The sequence below is a fragment of the Alligator mississippiensis genome, chromosome 2, assembly GCF_030867095.1.
Source record: "Alligator mississippiensis isolate rAllMis1 chromosome 2, rAllMis1, whole genome shotgun sequence".
Classification (NCBI taxonomy): domain Eukaryota; kingdom Metazoa; phylum Chordata; order Crocodylia; family Alligatoridae; genus Alligator; species Alligator mississippiensis.
Window position 1 is genome coordinate 215,830,559 of NC_081825.1, and position 21,083 is coordinate 215,851,641.

The window sequence follows — 21,083 nt, forward strand, 5'->3', positions numbered from 1 at the left end:
TCCCTACTTGAATAAAAATCTTGCTTAAAAAGATTCCCCTAGTCCTCCAAGGAAACCAAAATCCAGGCATGAAAGTCTGTCTGCTCTCCGTTTCAAGGGGTTTTTTTTCCGTGGAAAATCAGCATAAAAGAAGAAGTCTATGAAGCAGCAGTATAAATTCAAACTTCCAGGAACAGTTCTCTCTGAAATCAGGACTGCCTCAAATGAGATGTTGTTTACAACCCAAGTGTCTTCATGGCAAGAGGAAAATTTTTAGGAAAAGAATTTCAGGAAGGCTCCTTCAGTTAGAATCCTCTGCATTTGTAGAATTTTTTTTTTTTTTTTTACTACGAGAGCAGTTTCTGGTTGATCTGCTACCTGAGAAAATGCATCTCTAATGCATAAAAACCAGTTCAGAAGAGAAGTGATACCAGAAAAGCAGTGTAATTCCTGAGGGTTCCTTCTCTCAGTGCAGCTTTCATAGGTGCAATGATAGTCTCCTGTAGTGAACAGAAGATATTAAATTGCTTTCAGCATCCCACGGTGAAGACTGGAGGAATATAAAAGGGAAAACTCTCTCTCACTTGTAAATTTTTCATGTTGTTAGTCTGCTCTAGACAACTAGATTATCCAAACTTCTTTTTACTTTTTTTAATCCCTTTTTTTTGCTAGATTAACATGACATTACAAAAAAAAAAAAAAGAAAATCTTCAGCGCAAGGCAAAGTTTTTAGTTTTAGCGTTAGCTTCCAAATCTATAATAATTTTAGTGAACTCCATTGAAATGCCTAGCTGTAAGTTTGGAAAAAAAAGCTTTGTACTTTCCCAACCTTAATATAAACAAAACTAAGTACAGAATAACCCACCTCTGTGCTATTAGCAGCCCTGAAACTGACTCGCCTAACATTTTCAAGGCTTCTAATAGCAGCTGCTTTCCATTTTTACTATTGTTGGCACCAATTATGCCGTTAACTGGAGTGCAGTTACATTTATAGAGTAGAGCGTTGTGCTGCTATGTACTTAAATGGTTTATGCACTGAACCAATTATGCAGATCAGCAGTGGTGGTTTTTTTAATAGTGTAAGCAATAGACAAAAATTGGGACCCACGGTGTTATGCAGTTAGCATATGCATTCTGAACAAGAATCTTAAGCCTAAATTGGCTACAACGATTTGGTCCATGTCTGGTTGCCAGGGTGGCTTGGAACACTCAGTTGTGAAGACTTTGACATGGAGGGTCCTATAATGAAAATTCACAGACAGAATTATCCCTAGTTAGGCCCCAAATTAAACTTGAAATAGAAAATGTGTTCTGTATTCCACTTTAAGACATTTCCAGATTCCTTATACCTCAGTGAATAATTTTAAAATGAGTGGCACTTGTGTAAACACAGCTGTTTTGGGGGTACCTACAGAGGGTTTTGTTCTCAAACCATATGTCAGTTTAAAAATATTCAGTCTAAATGCAGTATAACAGAAACCCCTTAAATATTCAATGTGACAAAATAATTTCATGAACAGAAGTTACTAGAGGTAGTAGTAACATGTTGATATTGTTGAAATCAAGACATCCTGGCTTCCTGCCAGCTTGGCTACCCACCGCCCCTGCCCCCACTAATCCCTGTACCTCCCCTCTTGGCACACCATGCTCCCTGAGTCACCTGGGGCATCCTGCCAGGTAGACTGTCCCTAAAGTGTTGGCTTCTAGGATCTCCAGGCTGCCTTGCTATGCATCTGGCCTGGCTCCAGGCAACTTTAAGAGCTGAAATGACACTTAAGGCTTTCTAAAGAAAACAAAATTGTTTAGGAACAAAACTTTCTTGGAAAACTTGGACTTTTCTATGTAGTGGGAGTTCTAATTTCTGGAAACCCTTACTAGTTTTATAGCTTAAATATTTGAAGAGAGCTGCCTTTTCCCTTGTGTTGTTTTAAAAATGGTATGAGGAAATAATTGTGTCTATCTTGCTTGGCATTGATGATTTACTAATTAAGAACTTGTAGGGGCACATCTTACTTTAGTAAGCAAGTATGCTGAAAGTACTGCAAGACTTTAATTAATTAGGTTGGCAGTTTGAAAAATAGATCAAATCCAGAGATCTCTTCTACATTTTAACTAATAAAGCTGATGAAAGAATCATCTCCCTTCTTGAAGAATGTAACTTTTTTAAAAAGGCAAAGAACTTAGGAAATGGGAGTAAAAATGCTTTGCTCTGTGTGCGTGTTCCCCTCATACAAAAGAACAGTCTTGTCTGATGAAGAAATCTCTTGGAACTGCACTTGTTCTGGTGAATAGATGTTTTTTTGAGGAGGGAGGGGTAGGTGATGGTCATGGGTTATGTCAGTGATGGCAGTAATACTGTTCTCACTTTCACGGTGACTTTTAATAGCTTAATTTATTAGGAATCCTTGAAACCTGCATGAAATAGCTTTGTGTCTGTCATTCTGTCTTAGAGTTCTAGAAATGATACTAGAGTTTGTTTCATAGATGCTAGGGTTGGAAGGGACCTTAACAGATCATCAAGTCCGACCCCCCTGCCTAGGCAGGAAAGAGTGCTGGGCTCAAATGACCCCAGCCAGATGCCTATCCAGCCTTCTCTTAAAGACCCGCAAGGTAGGGGAGAGCATCAGCTCCCTTGGAAGCCCATTCCAAAGTTTGGTACCCTTACTGTGAAGAAGTTTTTCCTGATATCTAGCCTAAATCTGATCTCTGCCAGTTTGTGACCATTGTTGCTCGTTACTCCAAGAGACACCCTGGTGAACAGCATCTCCCATCCCTTGCTGCGATCCCCTAATGAATTTGTAGGCAGTCACAAGATCCACCTCACCCTTCTCTTGTGGAGGCTGAAGGGGTCCAGGTCCCTCAGTCTCTCCTCAGGGCTTGTCCTGTAAGCCCCTAACCATATGAGTGGCCCTCCTCTGGACCCTCTCAAGTCTATCAGCATCCTTGAAGTGTAGCACCAAAAACTGAATGCAGTACTCCAATTGCGGTCTGACCAGTGCCGCATAGACGGGAAGTATCACCTCCTTGGTTCTATTAGTCATGTATCTGCTGATGCATGATAAAGTGCGGTTAGCTTTGCTGATGTTGTTAGCATCTGTTTTCAGATGTTTCTAGTTTCTCTCAAAATCACTTAAATCTAGTTTTGACTCGTTATATTATATGGCGCTCAGTAGGATCTATATTTTGCTGAACTTGAAAAGGGTTTTAAGAAACAATTTACAAGCACATAATTATACTTTTCTTTATGGAGCTTCATTTAAGGAACACTTAATAAAATAACTTATCCTGTGATTAATTAAGTATTGTGTAATACTTAATATTAATGACTTGTAAATAGTAAATACAGATTTTCATCTGTGCTATTCTTTTTGCTTTTCCTTTGTCTCAGACAATAGGATTAGGCTAATAATTTCACTGTTGTTCAGTCTCTTGTGAACTGCGAGGTGGAGGCACTGAGGAATGGGTGGTGAATTGCATTTGATTCATGTCTGCATCTGCCTCAGTTAGCAGCAATGGCTAGAAATTGCTTTTTCCCCCCCATCTTCTTTGTTTTCCAGAAGGTTTTAGTCTCAAATGCAAACTTTTTTACACTTGGTTTGCTGCCTGATCACGGAATTTATAGTTCAGATTACACTTACAGTGTAACAGTAGGGACAGCAGGGTCACCATGCTAGCCCTTGCCGCCTCTTCTACTGTGCCAAGCTTCGGACTTGCACCCTCCTATTCTCACCCGCCACGACTTTGATGATAAGTGTTTTTATAGAGAGGCTACCTCTCCTCCACTTGGCTTAGATACGCAGGACACCCGGAGCAGGATAACTGTGGCCTTGCAGGCCTTCTCTGTACTGCTGCCCTTCTCACTGGTGCCTCTCCATAATGTTGCCCCTCTCACTGGGGCTCTCCAGGCCCTCACTGGGGCCTCTCCGTAATGCTGCCCTTCTCACTGGGGCTCTCCAGGCCCTCACTGGGGCCTTCTCTGCAAGGATGCCCTCTCACCAGGCTGGGCTCCGCTCTGGAGCTGGGGTCCTCATTTTACCACAAGTCCCCTGTGAGGACTCCTCCATCCACTTATAGCCTCACCCAAACCACCAGTGTTAAACAAACTGCAACATAAACTCAAGCCTCTTGGCTACAACTTAAACCTAAGCCACCTGGCTGTACCAACATTGCTCAGCCATCTTGGAGCCGCTACCCTTTTCTCTGCAGGCAGTACCTGCAGTCAGGCTTCTCCCCGCATCATTGCTCCAGGAGCTTCTCTCTCTGGCTGCTGGCAGGGAACTCCTTCTGTCTTAAATGCCAGTCAGGAACTGCCTGCCTCTGGTCTCAGCTCCCCCCTTGCCCCTTATAGCTAGCTGACTGCTGGCAGGTGTGGGTCGTTTGCTGCCTCCCATTGCCCTGGCAACCAGCACCTGAGGAGCCCTCTGGGCTCTCTCAGTAGCAGGCACCTTAGTGTCCTGCTACATACAGAAAAGTTACAAACATGTTTTCTGAATGCCCACAGAGTTGTTGAAGTAGGTACCATAATTGCCTTTCTCGGCATACCCATGCTTTTTAGTTAGGTGTAATCTTGAAAACCTTTTGGAAGTGGGTGCTTTTTGTGAATGCTGAGAATGAAAATAGTAAGGTTGGGATAGTGACTGTTTCAACATACATTTGTTACAGTTTTGGTATAACTCACTCTGGCAAAGGGAGCATGAAGTCTGCAGCTTATCATCAAAAGTTAAGAGATGAGTGGTGTATTTTAGTTTGTTTAAAAATTTAAATAAATCGTGTGGGGCAATTACTGTGGGTTCCCTTCATTCATCTTCTCCTGATGCCACCTTCACTCTTAGTATCCTAAATCCTTAATTTTCATTCTATAATTGTTGCATTGTTGCAGCACAGGATAGAGTTAAAAGTTGTTTAGTGTTACCATACCTCAATGTATTTTTGTTTTGTTTGTTTAAAGCTTCAATGTATATCTGAATTCCCTAGTTTTCATTTTGGTAGCATTGCACATCCTTGTAATGTGTTGCCTTTTATGTATACTCTAAACATGATGCATATTAGCACACAGAATATATTTATTCACGTATGTCTCATATGTCTATAAATATATGTATATTTTAATATCACTTGTTGCCTTAGGTTAAAATTTAATATTTCTGCATTAACCAAGTGGTCTTTTTATTGGGTTGTATAGATGATACTCAAATGGATTAATTGGTAAATGAAGTGTTTACATGAATATGTTTGGAATTTAAAAAAAAATCCCCAAAAAGTAAGATTTGATGCCGTTTTCAAAGGGGTTGATTGTATCAAACAATATGAGGTTTTTCAACATTAGTAATATTATAAATGCACTTAGGCTAGCTTTTTTCAGTATTAAACTATCAAATGAATTCTCTCTTCAGAGAATCCTTCACATTTGATGTTACATGGCTATAACATGCTGTGTAATATACTGATATATTACTGGTTTGCTTCATTGCAGGAATTTGCAGCACTTACTAAAGAGCTTAATGTGTGCAGGGAACAACTCCTTGAAAGGGAAGAAGAAATAGCTGAACTGAAAGCTGAAAGAAATAATACAAGGGTTAGTTACTTGCCTGAACTCTCTTATTGGTGTTCTTTATTCACTTTTTAGGTTTTTTTTTTAAAGTTTTTACTATTGAGATTCATTGCATGTTGCCTGTTTTGCAATATGTTGCTAGTGAGAAGTAACACAGACTAAAAATTCTTCTTGTTTTCTGGATACCCTTCCTGCTGGTATGAACTTGCCAGGTATTTCTTATTGCACATACTTGTGATTAGCAAATAATCTTCAGATAGAGGAAAATCTAAGACTTTGCTAAAAAGAAGCTTAAAATGAAGCTCTCACAAAACTGGTGACTTATTTAGATATGAAAGTAAAAGAGTGAGTCAAGATCTGTATTATAGCATTTCTTTTTTATTTAGTACAGATTAATATTAATTCCTACCTCCTGAGTGATCAATTTTATTCAGTTTTTTTAACGTATCTGTGCTCTACTAATATTCTTTAGATAAAACTTTGAAAGCAAGGAAATATATTTATTTAGTCTTTGACTCCTGGATTTCAAATTCAAAATATAAATGAAATGTTTTCGAAAGCAAAGTTACTTAATTTTAGACACAAAGGAGTAAACATCTTGGTTTTTTAATGTATTTTTGTTTTTATTTCAGCTATTACTAGAACATTTGGAATGCCTAGTATCCAGGCATGAAAGATCTCTTAGAATGACTGTTGTAAAGAGACAAGCTCAATCTCCAGCAGGAGTTTCTAGTGAAGTTGAAGTTCTCAAAGCACTAAAATCACTATTTGAACATCACAAAGCCCTTGATGAAAAGGTAATGAAAAATCTCTCTACTGTCCCACCTCCCCTCCCTGAATGTGAAAACAGTGTAAAACTTTGTAAAGGGTAGGTGCCATGACTGGACTTAAAGCTGTTTCAAGGCAACTTCAGCCAGGGGGTTGCAATGTATGGCCCGCAGAGCCATTTGATCCAGCCCACAGATATGGAGCAGTCGGTTTGGGGGGGGGGGGCAGTGTTCTCCCCATGCTGGTGCATGTGGCAGTGACTGAGTTTTCTAGCACATAGCTAGCTACCCATCTGTCTGTAACCCAAACTTGGTCAGTGTAGTCCTCAGTCTTAAAGGTTGCTCACTACTGATACTTTTGCAGTTGCAGCAGCAGTGCAGACTGCTAATTCAGAGGTAGTAAAGCAAAGCTGTATTTGCCACCAGCACAGCTAAATACAGTAACTTAACAAAAGTTCTGCTAGTATAAGCTGTACTTTGTGTAGGTACAGCATATCTGTATTAAGAGTTAATACACTTTGTGCATTACTGCTATAAAAAAAAGCTTTTAATTGAGGACTAGAGCCCTTTTATGCTGGTTTATGTGCATGCACAAAATAGTTCTTTTTCTAAAGTATATATACTCTTAAAGTTGTTCCCAAACATTTTGTACCAGTGGACTACTGGCAGCCATGAAACTTTTCATAGGCCTGTATGCATCCCTATCATTAAACTTGTAACTGAAAAGGGGGATTGCAAATCAGATGTGGACCATGGCCAAATAGACTACAATCTGGGAGCTACTTCTTTAAGTATGAGGTGGTGGACAAATGGTAGTGTTTTATGTGTGGTAGAGTGTTTTATGTGTGGAGTTGGGGTAAACAATTTTATAAGATGTGTATAATTTATTAAAATGAAACCCACTATATTCTGTGTAGAATTTAAATACTAGAAATGTTGTATGTTCTCTGAACTTGAAAAAGTGAGGTAAATTTTAAGATGAATTTGAGTACAATCATGTTTTAAAAGGGATCAAATACATTGCCTGCGTGCCTGATAGGGCAGTGCTTTAGGGCTTTTTATTTGAAGGTCGTAATCATTTTTCTAAGAAAATCTTTTCTGTGGTGCATGTTAAGGCATCAGAATTGAGTTTGCTTTATCGGTTGTTAAAACACTAGCTCAAAAATGGGCATATTGAAGTGTGAAGCTGTGTCTATAGGCATGGCTCAATTTAAAACTTCAGTATTGTTCAGAACTGCTTTGTGATAAAAGCTTTCAAGTTGTTCATTTTTTCAGGTAAGGGAAAGGTTACGAGTAGCACTTGAAAGATGTAGTTTATTGGAGGAAGAACTAGGTACTACACACAAAGAGGTAAGTTTCAATTTTTAAATGGAATTATAGGGCATGTTTGGGGGAGTTTCTATCTGAACAGTATTCTTCAAATATAGTAATGGTTCTAAACTAATTTTCTTCCACTGAATGGATTTCTTAGCTGATCCCAGAAAGCAGAGTTTGACTTTACCTTGCTTAGTTTATTAGAACTATGCGGGAAACAATGAACATTGTACAGAATTATTTTTTTCTTAAAAAGGACTGATGATAGGTTTGGAACTGTCTCATTTTAAAAGCACTGATCTTCTGAACATTTAAATCAATAATATTTATTATCACAAGCTTGTTCCTCTGCTTCAAGATGCTATCGATGCATTTAGTTCTTACTTATGCTGCTAGTGTAATGTAGCTTACCCTGACACTTAACATTTTTTTTGTTTTAGTTAATGATTCTAAAAGAGCAGAACAGTCAAAAAAGAACACTAGCTGATGGGGCATTGGATATAAATCACGATCAGGAAAATACACCAAGCACAAATGGGAAGGTAAATTTGTGGATTTTTTGATGGTTTTTTGTTTGTTTCTTTGTTTGCTTTTTGCAATTTATAATAACTGTGCAGCATTGCCATATATAAACTGTAATGATTGTTCAGTCTCAATGGTATAATTAAGGCAGAAGTCAATTTGTACAACTAAATTTAGTTTTGCCATATAGTCAGTCTAGCATATTTCAAATATCTGTGCCAAGTAGACACTTAATACTTCTTTTTATTTAATAGAGATCTTCTGATGGTTCGTTAAGTCATGATGAAAACCTTGCTAAAGTTATAGAACTCCAAGATATCATAGATAAGCAGAACAAGGAGCAGACCCAAATGAAAGAACGTCTCACCGCTCTTTCTAGCAGAGTAGCAGAGCTGGAAGAGGATCTTGACACAGCTAGAAAAGATTTAATAAAATCTGAAGAAATGAACACAAAGTTGCAAAGAGATGTACGAGAGGTGAGGTGTGAAAGAATTGACCAAATGTTTTTAAATTAAATTTAATGTCCTAGAACTCTTTGTTTACATCTTGTTTTTTAAGCAGACTACTTTGTGGTTTGAAATATGAATCAAGAGTAGAAAAAATAATTTATGATATAATCCTTAACCAATTGATTTATTAAAAAAAAACAAAACCCATGCACTTGTGATATTTTTATTTTCATATTTAAACTATATAATTACCTAGATCTTTTAAATAATAGCTGAGTCTTTCTTTCTTCAGTATCATTCCACAGCCCACAATTTTTTTTTTAAAACGCTTACTGTAATCATTTACATCCCAGACTATTTGTTGAGTTCCTGTATGACTACTAAAGTTCTTTAAAGAACGTTATTTCAGTTGTGTGCCCTCAAATGGTGGTAGCTTCATTTTTTTTAAGTGACTTGAGCGCTGGCTGCTAATTGACTGACCTGTGTGGACATTTTCCAAAAGGTCTAATATTTTTTTCCAGCCAGGAAGAAAACAAGAAGAATCCTCCTAATTATCAACACTGGACAGGATTTAGAATCAGGATTTAGATCTAGCTCCCAAAATGCAAAATTAATGTGTTTTAAAGCTAGATTTTAAAATGTTTCAGAATGTGTTACTAAAGACATTGATACCCAAGTGAAACACTGCTGGATCAGCAATATCCTATAAAGCTATTTGATTTTGTTCTAGTAACATGTATGATTTAAAGTAAATTTCATAATTTAATAGCAACATACTTTTAAGTAAATGTTTCAGTGCTGATACATTTTATCATTTCTGCGTGACGTGTTTTCAGCTTAGATTATGAAACAAGTAATTCATATTTGATTAACTGAATGTAATTTTTTTGATTCTGACCAATGTTTTTGATAATGTAGGCTATGGCCCAAAAGGAAGATATGGAAGAAAGAATTACAACTCTTGAAAAACGCTACCTCGCCGCACAGCGTGAAACTACATCTGTGCATGACCTCAATGATAAACTTGAAAACGAAATTGCTACTAAAGACTCTATGCACCGACAGGTAACCTTATCTATGTACATACCAAATGGAACAAACTTTATATTTTAATAGGCTAATAATCGATATAGTGCTCCCCTCATTTATGCCTTTACTTGTATGTGATGGGTGAGAACTATGTATTTTGGAATGTGTATAAAATGATGGGTAATGGAGTAAAATACAAGGGAAGAGGAGAGATGCTTCGCTACGTGTTGATCAGTATTTATAAAAGTTTTTTAAATATCTCATAGGAATCCTCTGCCCTTATCTGTTCCCTCTGTTTCATATACTTTCAGTACTTCAACTTGAACCCTCTGGCCTGATGGAACAACTGTGTTCTCTATTATTTACAAATGTGTTTTGAAATTTAACAGGACATGGGAGTAAGGAAGAATTGCTGCTACTCAACCATTCCCAGTTAAACAGTTTCACTGACTGAACCTGCTGTTCAGCTCTACTTTTGTACTCGTGACACCCATCATAATTGTATGAATCCCTATTTTCTGGTGTAGGGCCCCTACCAGCCTCTGCTGTCTGTGTGACTGCCTCAGTTTTCTCCCCAAAATTTGTGAAATCTGTTTATAACTTCATTTTATGAACCTTAGAAAACCTTCAGGAGAGTTGGGGCAGAACATATGCACATGTAGTTGACTGACGGCTAGAGCCACAGATCTGAGGGACAGTAGGATGGACATCTGGTTGTTTCTAAGGTTCTGGAAGGGAAAGAGGCTGGTGAATGAAACACAAAGTATTGAGAATCTACCAGGAAAGTGGAGGCTTGATTACAACATGATGAGCGTAAGCTTCACTGTTTTACTGCTTTTAATAGCAGGTGGTAGTGTTTATGAGAGCCTTTTACATTTAACTAATGTTAAGAGCTACTTTATTTTATTGGGGAAAAATGGCTTATTTCTGATACTTTATATGGTTACATGAACTTGGATTGGTTATAAGCCAGTCATTTCTTAACTGAAAGAAAAGAAGTCAATACTAAGTCGATAAGAGTAGCTTAACCCTTAAAATGCTGGTTACATTTATTTTTAACTTTTCATAAACTAAGTGTTAACTTTTAGCACTGGCCTGTATTTTTTCACTTATAATGAAGGAATTTATTTCCTTTTCTAATGGCAAATCTCAATACAATGATATTGGTCACTACCAAGTCCTCTATTCTGTGGCTGTGTTGATCCAGGAATTGAGTTTCTAGTGCTGTGGGAAAATGCTTGTATGACAACTTTTTATTTTTTAAATGTTGTGGGGGAAAACCTGCTTTGCTCAGGTTTAGCAGCACTTTTACTCTTTCGTGGGAGAGTGAAACCTGTGCTGAAAAATTATTTTACGTAAATAATAAATCCAGTTGTATAAGTGCACGTTTACTGTCTCAATATTTGATGAACAAATTTTAGTTTTCACTTTAGTAGCAAATGGTGCTTGTTGCAATTCTTTTTAGAGTGAAGATAAAAACAGGCAGTTACAAGAACGGCTGGAACTGGCTGAACAGAAGTTGCAGCAGACTTTGAGAAAAGCTGAAACTTTGCCTGAGGTGGAAGCTGAACTGGCACAGAGAGTTGCAGCACTTTCAAAGGTGGGCCAGTAATACAGAGCATTGTAAGAGGGGTGTAGCTGGTAGCCATGTTGGTCTAAGGACATAGGCAGACAAGGTTCTTTGGGTGAATCTGATATCTTCTAATAAAAGATATCAGATTCACCCAAAGAACCTTGTCTGAGCATTGTAAGAGTATTTTCTAACTTACTCCAACTACAGGAATGCTGTTGTCAAATCTTTTATTCTTGTTGTTCTCTCTGTTTATCCCAACTGTGTCAGTATTTTCTGTTTTCATGCTTTCTTTCCTACCATTTTAATAATCTAATATAACCCTTTACATTTAAGTGACTTACCGTTTCTGTATTTGTGGTATGAAGTTAGCTTGTGCAATTCCTGTATCAGCTTTGTGTGTTGAAGTGCCTCTTTTCTTCCTGCTGTCTCTTGCTATATTTTAGAACTGCTTTAGTAGGAATAGCTAAAAAATAAAAATAAAAAAATAAAAATTGCAGAGTTCTTTAATACAAATATTAAGTTATCTTGAATAGGAAGAGGATAGTCTTCTTCCTCTCTTTTTGAACTAAATGTAGATTAAGGTGACAATAAATGCATAGTCAAATCTCAGCTTCCATTTTAAGTCCTTAAATGGCTGCAGGTTGAAAAGTAACTTACAGCAAATATGTCTAGCTGTTGCAAATGAATCTCAAGTGCTTTTCAAGTCTTGGTTTCATTTTTCTGTTTTTCCTGTTCCTTATTGGCTTTTGTAGTCTGACCTTTTGTCTTCTGGAAACTCTGCTGCTAAAGAGGCTAAACTGTTGGAACTTAACTCCAAGCTTAGGAAGGTAGAATTTGTACATCAGTCCTTGTCTGCTTGCTGCTTTCTGCTTTTTTAATTTCTAACGAAGGCAATGGTGATGAGAGTAGAGAGGAAACAATGTCAACGCATTTATAAATATTTTGCATTGGTGGAGGTGAGAATGCAAATTTTCATAGTGAGAAATTGGTTGCCAGTGACAGCTGAACAATTAAATACTAATGAGGATTAACTACTCTCCATCTTAATGTATGGAGCCTCATTAGGTCCTGGCAGTCATTAATAGGCTTCGCACTTTATATGAACAAAATATAGCTGTTTGCGCAGAGCATGTTATGCTTGTTGCTAGTGCATCAGTTTTCATTATACTGTTAATGACTTTTGAATAGTAGTTCTAGTTTGTTTTCAAATTGGCAGGCAGAGGAAAGGCATGGCAACATTGAAGAGCGGTTAAGGCAGATGGAAGCACAACTGGAGGAAAAGAATCAGGAATTGCAAAGGGTATTTATCTACATGTTTTTGGTATAAAAAAATCAAGCTCTGATTCCATGTCTGCATGGCAGCTTAGTGCTGTGTTCTTGGGAGAGCTACCTTGCTCATATATCCAAACTCTAATATAGGACTAAATGTTTATGCCAGTGATCAGTAACATTTTGTGGAGGGTGGGGGGCACTTAATTGTTACAGCCATTGCTCCATTTGCAGTGCTACCACTTATCCCTGCCGCCTGGGCAAAGCGTCATTGCTGTAATGCTGCAGAAGTCCACTGGCTCCATGGGTTAGTTCAGGGTCAGCAACCTATGGCCTGCAGACCAAAGGTTATGGTTGCTTGGAGATCCAATTACTTGTTCTTCTTAAATTAAATCTTAAATTTAAATCTTCAGGTTTGAGTTCCCAGCTAGAATTTGAAATAAAAGTTTGAAGGAGCCAATTTATTACACTTCCTTTAATGATTAGGTATAATAACATCCTCTAGAGCAGGAACCTACACCAGAACCAGGCAATGAGCAGCTGTGTAAATCAGGCAGCTTCCAGCTGTGCCTGTACCATTGCTGCTTCTCTGCTGTCATGGTTCCAGTCTGACATGGGCCAGGTGGTTTGTGGTACATCAGCAGTGAGGTCTTTCCATGCTGGGGCCAGGCATCTGGGAGCTGCATCCACATCACTGTTGCTTCTTCCAGCCCCCACTCCTTGGCTGCAGTGTGGGTGCAACTTCAGGCCAGTGGGAAACTGTGCTGGGATTAGGTGTCTGAAGACTATGCCTACGCTGCTGCTGCTTCTCCTCCCCAAACACCTCCCCTCCAGCTGTAGTGCGGGGGCAGCTTCTAGTTGTGACCATATTGCAGCAGCAGAGAGAAGTGGCAGCGTAGAGTTTGCAGGTACCTGGTCCCCATACATCTTCTCTCAGCTTGGAAGCTATACCTGTGTCATAGCTGGGGTGTTGGGGAGCTGAGAGAAGTGATGGTGGTATGGGGGACACCACCAAGCATAGGCATGGTGAAAACCACTTGCTGCTGATGCGCTGCTGAAGTCAGCTGGCCAGTGTGGGACCTATTTGAAACTCCTGTTTGAATTTGGATTCCTCTTTGAAATTTCTGGGTATCTTGTAAATCGTGTTTGCTCTCCTAACAGTGCTAACACTGAGGCACCCCATGGTACCCTTGGAAGGATTTTGTGGCATCCCAGGGTGTTACTGCACCCTGGTTAAGAATCACTGGTCTAGACCCTGTAAATGGTGGAAAATTAGCCGGAAGAATGTAAATGGGTGGTGTTGACTCTCTCAGCTTTGAAATCCGCTCAGTCATCAGACCATAAACCTGGGTTTAAAATGCTATGGATTTAGTACTTCTGATTAGCTAAAGCTCTTTTAATGTCCCAGCATGTCTTGGGGTACCTCGGTATCTAGGTTTTGAAGACATGAGTAAGTGAGAGTTAATGTAGCTCAAGGTTTTTACAACTTGGCAGATTTTCCTGTGCGATGCTCTTAAGATAATTTTTGGGACAGATTACAGCAAGTTTTATTCTAACAAAACTGTCAATCTTTCCTGAATAATTCAGGCTAGACAAAGAGAGAAGATGAATGAAGAACATAATAAACGCTTATCAGATACAGTTGACAAGCTTTTATCTGAATCCAATGAGAGACTTCAGCTTCATCTGAAGGAAAGGATGGCTGCCTTGGAAGATAAGGTAGAACTTAATTTAACATGTTCAAGAAGACTGTTCAAATGTAATTGATTAGTCATATCCTGATATGGCATTATACAACATTAATTGAATAGTCCTTAATTAATCCTTTACTGATGAATAACATCCATTTAGAGATACTGTTATACTGTTGGCATGACTTTTTTTTTTTTTTTAATGGATTTCAAAAAAGCTCTTGGTTTTCTTGAACTGTTATTATGACAAATTGTATGTCATGAACATAATTCTTAAGGCAAAACATTCTGAGTGCTTGCCCACGAACGTTTTTTGTTCCCTACCGTAAAACTGAACGTGCTCAGGGTCATACAGTAAGTTTGTTGAAGAGCCATGACCAGAACTTACAGTGAAAATGTATTTGAAATCTGTCTCCCTGCTAATATTTTTTACCTAGTCCTGGTTATTTCCGGATCATAGTTTCATAGTTGGTAGGGTCGGAAGGGACCTGAGCAGATCATCAAGTCCGACCCCCTGCCATGGCAGGAAAGAGTACTGGGGTCAAACGACCCAGGCAAGGTGTTCATCCAACCTCCTATTAAAGACCTCCAGGGTAGGAGCCTGCACCACTTCTCTTGGAAGTTGGTTCCAGATTCTAGCTGCCCTGACATGATGGTAATCTTGTCAGCAGGACCCCTTTACTTCTTACTTTACTATGATTATGAGGATGTGTAGGTTTATTTCCATAGCCATTTATTGCAACTTGAGACCCCGCTCAATATCCTGGCCTTTCCCCTGCTAAGTTGGTTCATTTTCCAGATGGGTATTGTGCAGTTTGCAGGACCTTAGACGTACTTGTTCACTTTCATATTTAGCTGTCCATGGTTTTCTCTTCCAAAGGGTGTTTTGTGTGTTCCATGAAGGATTCTTTCACCAAAGAAGTGCTTTCTCTTTCTCTGATACTAATTTCAGTTTACTTTCACTCAAGTATGCAGTTTTCTAGTCTTTTTAGCTTGGGGTGATTACCTGGGGGAATTTATACTGAAATTTTTAAGTAGCTTTCTTCAAAGTCCCAGGGTCCATATACTATTTATGCTTTTATTGCATGACCTGGACATTGTTTATTGCATGACTTGGACACTGCTGCCCCCCACCCTACCTCCATTCTGGGGTACAGCTGCAGCCTGAGGGGAGAGGCAGCCAGGCCATGGCTGCAGGGTACAGCCGCAGCCCTATGCAAGAGGGGCTGACAGTGGAAGGAAGTGAGGTCAGTGTTGCCCCCCTGCCAACATAGGTGCTGGAAGGCCGGAGCTAACAGGGCTTAGCTCCCCCAAATGGGGGCAGCACGTAGAGCTGCAAGGCAGCCGGGCTGCAGGCTCTGACCAGCTGCAGTGGGGAGGGGCATGCACACAGCCAGGATTGCAGCCTGGCATGTGAATGACTAGCTACCCAGCACAGTAGGCAAGTACCAGTCTACTCTGTGAAGGAGATGGTGGGGTGCAGGACAGATCACGGCCCCAGCAGTGAGGGAGGGAACAAGGCAGGGGCTGGGGTGAATGGGGCCCAGGTCGGGCCGTGTGATGGGACAACTGGAGCCCGAGTGGCTCGTCCAGGGGTGCGGTGGGGGGCTCCTGCCGCTGTGCACACCTCGCACGTGGCATTGTGCCACTCCTGGGTCAGCTGCAGTGGGGTGCAAAGCACAGCAGCAGCCATCTCTGCCCTGCGCACAGATCGGGGGCACGTGCCTCCCAGGCTGTCACTGGGGTACACACAGTGGCAAAAGGCCCTGTGCACCGCTGGATGAGCCGCCCAGGCTTGAATTGTCCCACCACCTGGCCTAGCCACAGCCCCATTCATCCCTGCCCCTGCCCCCTTCCTCCCTCTCCCTCAGTGCGGGGGGCCTTGATCTGCCCCCTGCTCCACACACGCCTCTTCCCCTACAGACTTACCTGCCGGGGGGACACGGGGACGGGACATACGACGGACACGACACGTGCATGCACTCAGCCAACCCAAATAATTTTTTATGCCTGTGCCTGCCAGTCTATTATTCCTTGCACTGCTGGAGATGCAACTGGTGCAGGATTCCCAGGAGCAGCAGCAGCAAGAAGTCATGCAGCCCCACTCTGCTCTCCTGCCCTGCATCCCACCTGCTGGGCTGTGGAGGTGGCTCCATCCAGCCTGCAGCCCAGTGCCATCTGTGGGTGTAGAAATCTGGGAGGGGGCACTTGCCTCCCCATTCTCCCCCCCCCAGTACATCACCTAGGCTCTCCTTCCCCCTCCCCCACTGTCACCTTCTACCATTGTGACCACAGAGAAAACCAGGATCTTAGATGGTTATTAGAAAGCTTCTGTTTTCCCAGAATGGAATTAAAAAGATTTTGTGAGGGTTACTTTGTAGCTGTCAAATGAATTAGAAATCTGAGTATGGGGAGAATTTAAGCAGAGAGACTGCACTACCTAGTTATAAAATAGAAATGTGTGTGTATATTACAGTTTCTCAGTAACGTATTATGTGAGGGATCTTGGTTTTCTCTGTTTAAAAATCCCAGATTCTCTGATTTAAACCCCCCAAATTTGTGTTTTTTTTCACAATTTAAAATGAAACACCGTGTGTGTGTGTGCACGCGTGCATTATATTGATGCATTTTTAACACAATGTTTACAAAATATTTACAATTTTCAAGCAGTTGGAAGCCTATCAGTGCCTCAATCATTATAAGAAAATACATTCTAAATACTTATATTTTGGCATTTGATTTGGGGGTTTGTACTTTTTTTTTTATTATGGAAAATTGGAGCTCCCCCTGCCCCTCTTGCTCACCAGAATGTGAATCCAGTTGCGGCTGTTCCCCTGAGCAACCTTGATATGCCGGTTCCCTGCCACTGCCCCTCATTCCCAAGCCACAGCCTGGATCCCTGGTGATGATGCATATAACAGCACTGTGCTAAAAATACTATACGGAGTATTTCTGCAAGATTATAGTATCAGTAAGCACATCAGAGACAAAATTGGTATAAAAAGCATCTAATAATAAAGAATGGCCATACATCTGTCACAGTGCAGCAGTCCTTTAATTGATTGAGTTATGTTTTGTTCATTTGTATCATTAGTAATTTAGTCTGTTATTGGAGCACAGATTCAGGATGCTGAATCTTTTGGCTTTAGTAAGTGCATAACAGTGCTAAGTATGATAAATGCATTTGTTTCAGTAGATGAGACTCAAGCTGTTGCAGTCACTTCTTATAAAGCAGACATTAGTCATTTTTCAGAATTTAACTATTCTTAATCCTTATAAATTTGTTATGACTTAACAGTAACCTAACTCATTCAATACATTTTATTTTAGAACTCTCTTCTTCGAGATATTGAAAATGCAAAGAAACAAATAGATGAACTTCAACATGAAAAGGTACTATTAAATTTTCATATCAAAGTGTAACTATTTCACTGGAACATATTGGTATAGGATGTGAGGTTGTCTCGCATTTAACTTTCTAGTTTTGTATAGCATGCTGTTTAAACAGTCTGGATTTCTTGGGGCATTATTATTGTTATTATTAATTCCTCTTTTCAGGCCAGGGACTCAGTCCCATTGTCCATCTGTCAGTCCCCTTTCTCCACCTCCCAGCAACTACTTAGGCACTTAGAACCTTAGGCACTTAGGTTCTACTTGCATGGTAGAACATGCGATTTTTGTGATTGGGGATCAGGTCCAAACTGCTTGTCAGTGCAAGCGGCACCTGGGATCATGATCCTGGGCTCCCTCTGCATTGGCAAGTTGATAGCTGGGTGCCCACGGCTATATAGGAAACAGTGTGGTCCTGGAGCTGTGACTGACCATCAGCTAGGAGTTGGTCTGAGCCTGGGACCACACCAGAGCTAGTTTGAGACTCTAGCTGGTAGTGGCCATCCACAGATTGTGAGTCCCAGGCCCATAATCTCACTGGGACCAGCCCCGTGCACTCTGATGTTAGAAAAGCTCACATGCAGCCTACCTGCACACTTGTTTGTTTTTTATTTTATTTTTTTTAAGGTCCCAGTGTGCCGGGGTCTGAGAGAGGTTCCCTGATCCCAGGGTGTCTGCAAGCCAGGGATGTCAGAAAATGATGTGTAACTGGGTTGCACATCCAGTTTTTGAAGGATCTGGCGCACGGGTCCTGTGGGATGACAGAACTTTTCTCAGGGTCCTCCTAGGCAAGATACCTCAAGTCTCTTGTCCTGCAGCTTCCTGGGCCTCAGCAGACCTCCCTCGAAAGCTGGTCTTAGAGTTGTGACTTTGGAGCTGGGGAGATGAAGAGTCCCTGCAAAGGCCCTGTGTTGAAGGACATATGGCATCTCTCAGAGTTTCAGGTGTTTGTCAGAGATGGTATCTATGAAAATTGGACCTGGGTTTTACAGTCTTCCCATGTCCTGGGCCTACATACAGAGAATTTCCCAGGAGCATGGGATTTTCTTGAATAATAAAGAACCAGTCAGTACAGGCATGGTATCCAGCCCATGAAGCTGTATAATCTGGTCTGTGGGTCACTGGACCAACCCGATGTGCCAGTCTTGGCACTGCATGTGGTTTGTGGGCTGGATTCCACAGTGCTTGCGCTGCAGACAGCACAGGCAGATGGTCCAGGACACCATGCAACCCGTACCCTGAACCTCTTGTGCCTTGTGCACAGTGAGCCCTGGGGCCAGTGCACGCTGCACATGGTGCACAGGGATGGACTGGCTGCACAACGCGTGGACTAGACATGACGCTGTGGCCATTTCATGGGGGGTTTGTTTTGGTGCAGCTTGCAGACAGGCTTAGGGACACTTATCTGATCAACCATCACGCTGGCAGCATGATGCTGTGGCCAGCAGGGCATATAACACGTTGGCATGCATTAACCGTTACATCTCATGCAAAGCTAAGGAACTGATACTCCCACTATACTCCGCACTGGTAAGACTGCAGCTGGATTACTGCATCCAGTTATGGGTGCTGCACTTCAACAAGGATGTGGAAAAACTTGAGATGGTCCGGAGAAGAGCCACCCATATGATCAGAGATTTCCAAGACAAGCCATACAAGGAGAGGCTGAGGGACTTGGGCATCTTAAGCCTACAGAAGAGAGGACTTGGTAGTGGCTTACCACTACATCAGGGGAGTACATCAAGAAGTCAGTGAATGGCTGTTTACCAGGGTACCCCGGTAAAGACCAGGAGCAATGAATATAAACTCCTGGAGAGCCGCTTCAGGCTCAGTTCCAGGAAAAACTCCTTCACAGTCAGGGTGTCCAGACTATGGAATAAACTTCCTGCAGAGGTGGTATAGTCACCTACCCTGGAAATCTTCAAAAGGAGAGTGGACAGTCACCTCGCTGGAGTCACTTGACCCCAGTTGTCTTTTCCTGCCTAGTGCAGGGGGACTGGACCCAATGATCTACAAGGTCCCTTCCAGCCCTTAACAATCTATGAATCTGACTCATAGGGCCATATGCGTTTGACACCCTGATCTAAGCAAAATGCAAATTACGTGCGGATCACATCTTATTCAGCAGTTTCAGCTTAAGTAAATAAACAAAAAGTACCTAGAGTAATCATATAAAGACGTCTTGGTTATCCCACCTCTTCAGATAATGTTTCTGTTGTTGGTTGACTAATGGTGGTGATGTAATGGGTTGCCACTAAGAATATAAGAAGTTTTCAGAGATAACGCTTCATTGAGGAGCAGAGTCTGAGGCATTGAAAATGTAATCATTGAACTTTGTGAAAAGTTCTTAGGGACTTTAAGATGCATTTTTTTTCTAAATTAATGTAATGGCATAGCTGTTTCATACAAACTTTCATGACGACTTTCTTTTCTTCTATTTGCAGGATCAGTTGGTACTAAATATTGAAACAATGAGGATGGAAAATGACCAAATGAGAATCAGAGCCACTTCCCTTCATCATAGGTAGAGCCATTTGATAAGAGTATTATTTCACTATATTCAGCTTTTCTAAACTTTAATGATAATAAATAGAGAATGAATTGGAAAAGCTGTTATAAGGTGCATTCATAAAGAACTTTTTTTCCTAGTTACAGTATTACCTTCTAAAATTTAAAACTGAGGACTCGGGGCTAGTCTTTCTCTCATCTCTAAAAGAACCTTTTGTTCATGTTTTAGCCGGCAACATTTGGGTAGTGTACCAGATTTCAGATATCCAATGCCACCTTCATCTGTGACCGACAGTCATACAGATCCCTATAACACCTCATCAGTGTTGAGACGTCCCCAGAAAGGGCGTTTGGCTGCTCTCAGAGATGAACCTTCAAAGGTAATGGTACATTAAGAGTAATGCTTTGTCAGCAAACTGTGTTTTAGTTTAGTGATCTCTTGGGTAACTGCAGGAAGTTTATTCTGTAGGAATACGTATTGAATGACTGCTGCATAAGATGTTATACAGTGTATTAAAAAGTAGTCTTTGTTATGTTCTGCTTATACTAGATTCTTTGTTTTACTACAGTACTATACAATTACGAGTGTGTTCAGAATGTAATTAAGCAACTGGAAAAAAAACCCATGATACATCATTGATTGTTTAAAAAGTGCAATAGAAGATAGAACCTGAATTCACAATTTGAAAAATGTCTGAAACTTTCTTTCTAATTTGTGTACATTTTTAAAGTTTGTGATAGGATTTAATAGTCTAGTATGTTCAGAAAGAAGCAGAAGAACATTTAACAGTTCTTAAAGAGTCTGATTCTGATTAAATTAGTTAGAATTGTTTGGGATACATTTGGCTAGAAAATATTTCTGATGATCATTTTTGTTCTACAAGTGAATAAGCTTGTAACTCCTTACTGTCGGTGTACAAAGTTTTTCTAAAGAATTGGTTTTGCTTTTACCGTCCTTTAAATATTGCCATCTGGATGGATATCTGCAGCATGTAAGTGAAATTGTACTACTTTTTTTTAATCAATTTTAACATTTTGAAA

The 21,083-nt window shown here is 40.4% G+C and overlaps 1 protein-coding gene across 5 annotated transcripts in view; it reads left to right on the top strand.

Moving 5' to 3' along the window:
- The window catches only part of PPFIA1 (PTPRF interacting protein alpha 1), a 106,477-nt gene that overhangs the window by 31,220 nt on the left and 54,174 nt on the right, over window positions 1–21,083 (top strand). For all 5 annotated transcript variants that reach the window (XM_059722741.1, XM_059722742.1, XM_059722739.1 and 2 more), the window contains exons 3-14: window positions 5,453–5,554; window positions 6,163–6,327; window positions 7,573–7,647; window positions 8,052–8,153; window positions 8,388–8,609; window positions 9,501–9,647; window positions 11,077–11,211; window positions 12,401–12,484; window positions 14,041–14,172; window positions 17,475–17,537; window positions 19,979–20,058; window positions 20,272–20,422. In XM_059722741.1, the coding sequence (XP_059578724.1) occupies window positions 5,453–5,554; window positions 6,163–6,327; window positions 7,573–7,647; window positions 8,052–8,153; window positions 8,388–8,609; window positions 9,501–9,647; window positions 11,077–11,211; window positions 12,401–12,484; window positions 14,041–14,172; window positions 17,475–17,537; window positions 19,979–20,058; window positions 20,272–20,422 (1,458 nt within the window). The remainder of the gene's footprint in view (window positions 1–5,452; window positions 5,555–6,162; window positions 6,328–7,572; window positions 7,648–8,051; window positions 8,154–8,387; window positions 8,610–9,500; window positions 9,648–11,076; window positions 11,212–12,400; window positions 12,485–14,040; window positions 14,173–17,474; window positions 17,538–19,978; window positions 20,059–20,271; window positions 20,423–21,083) is intronic.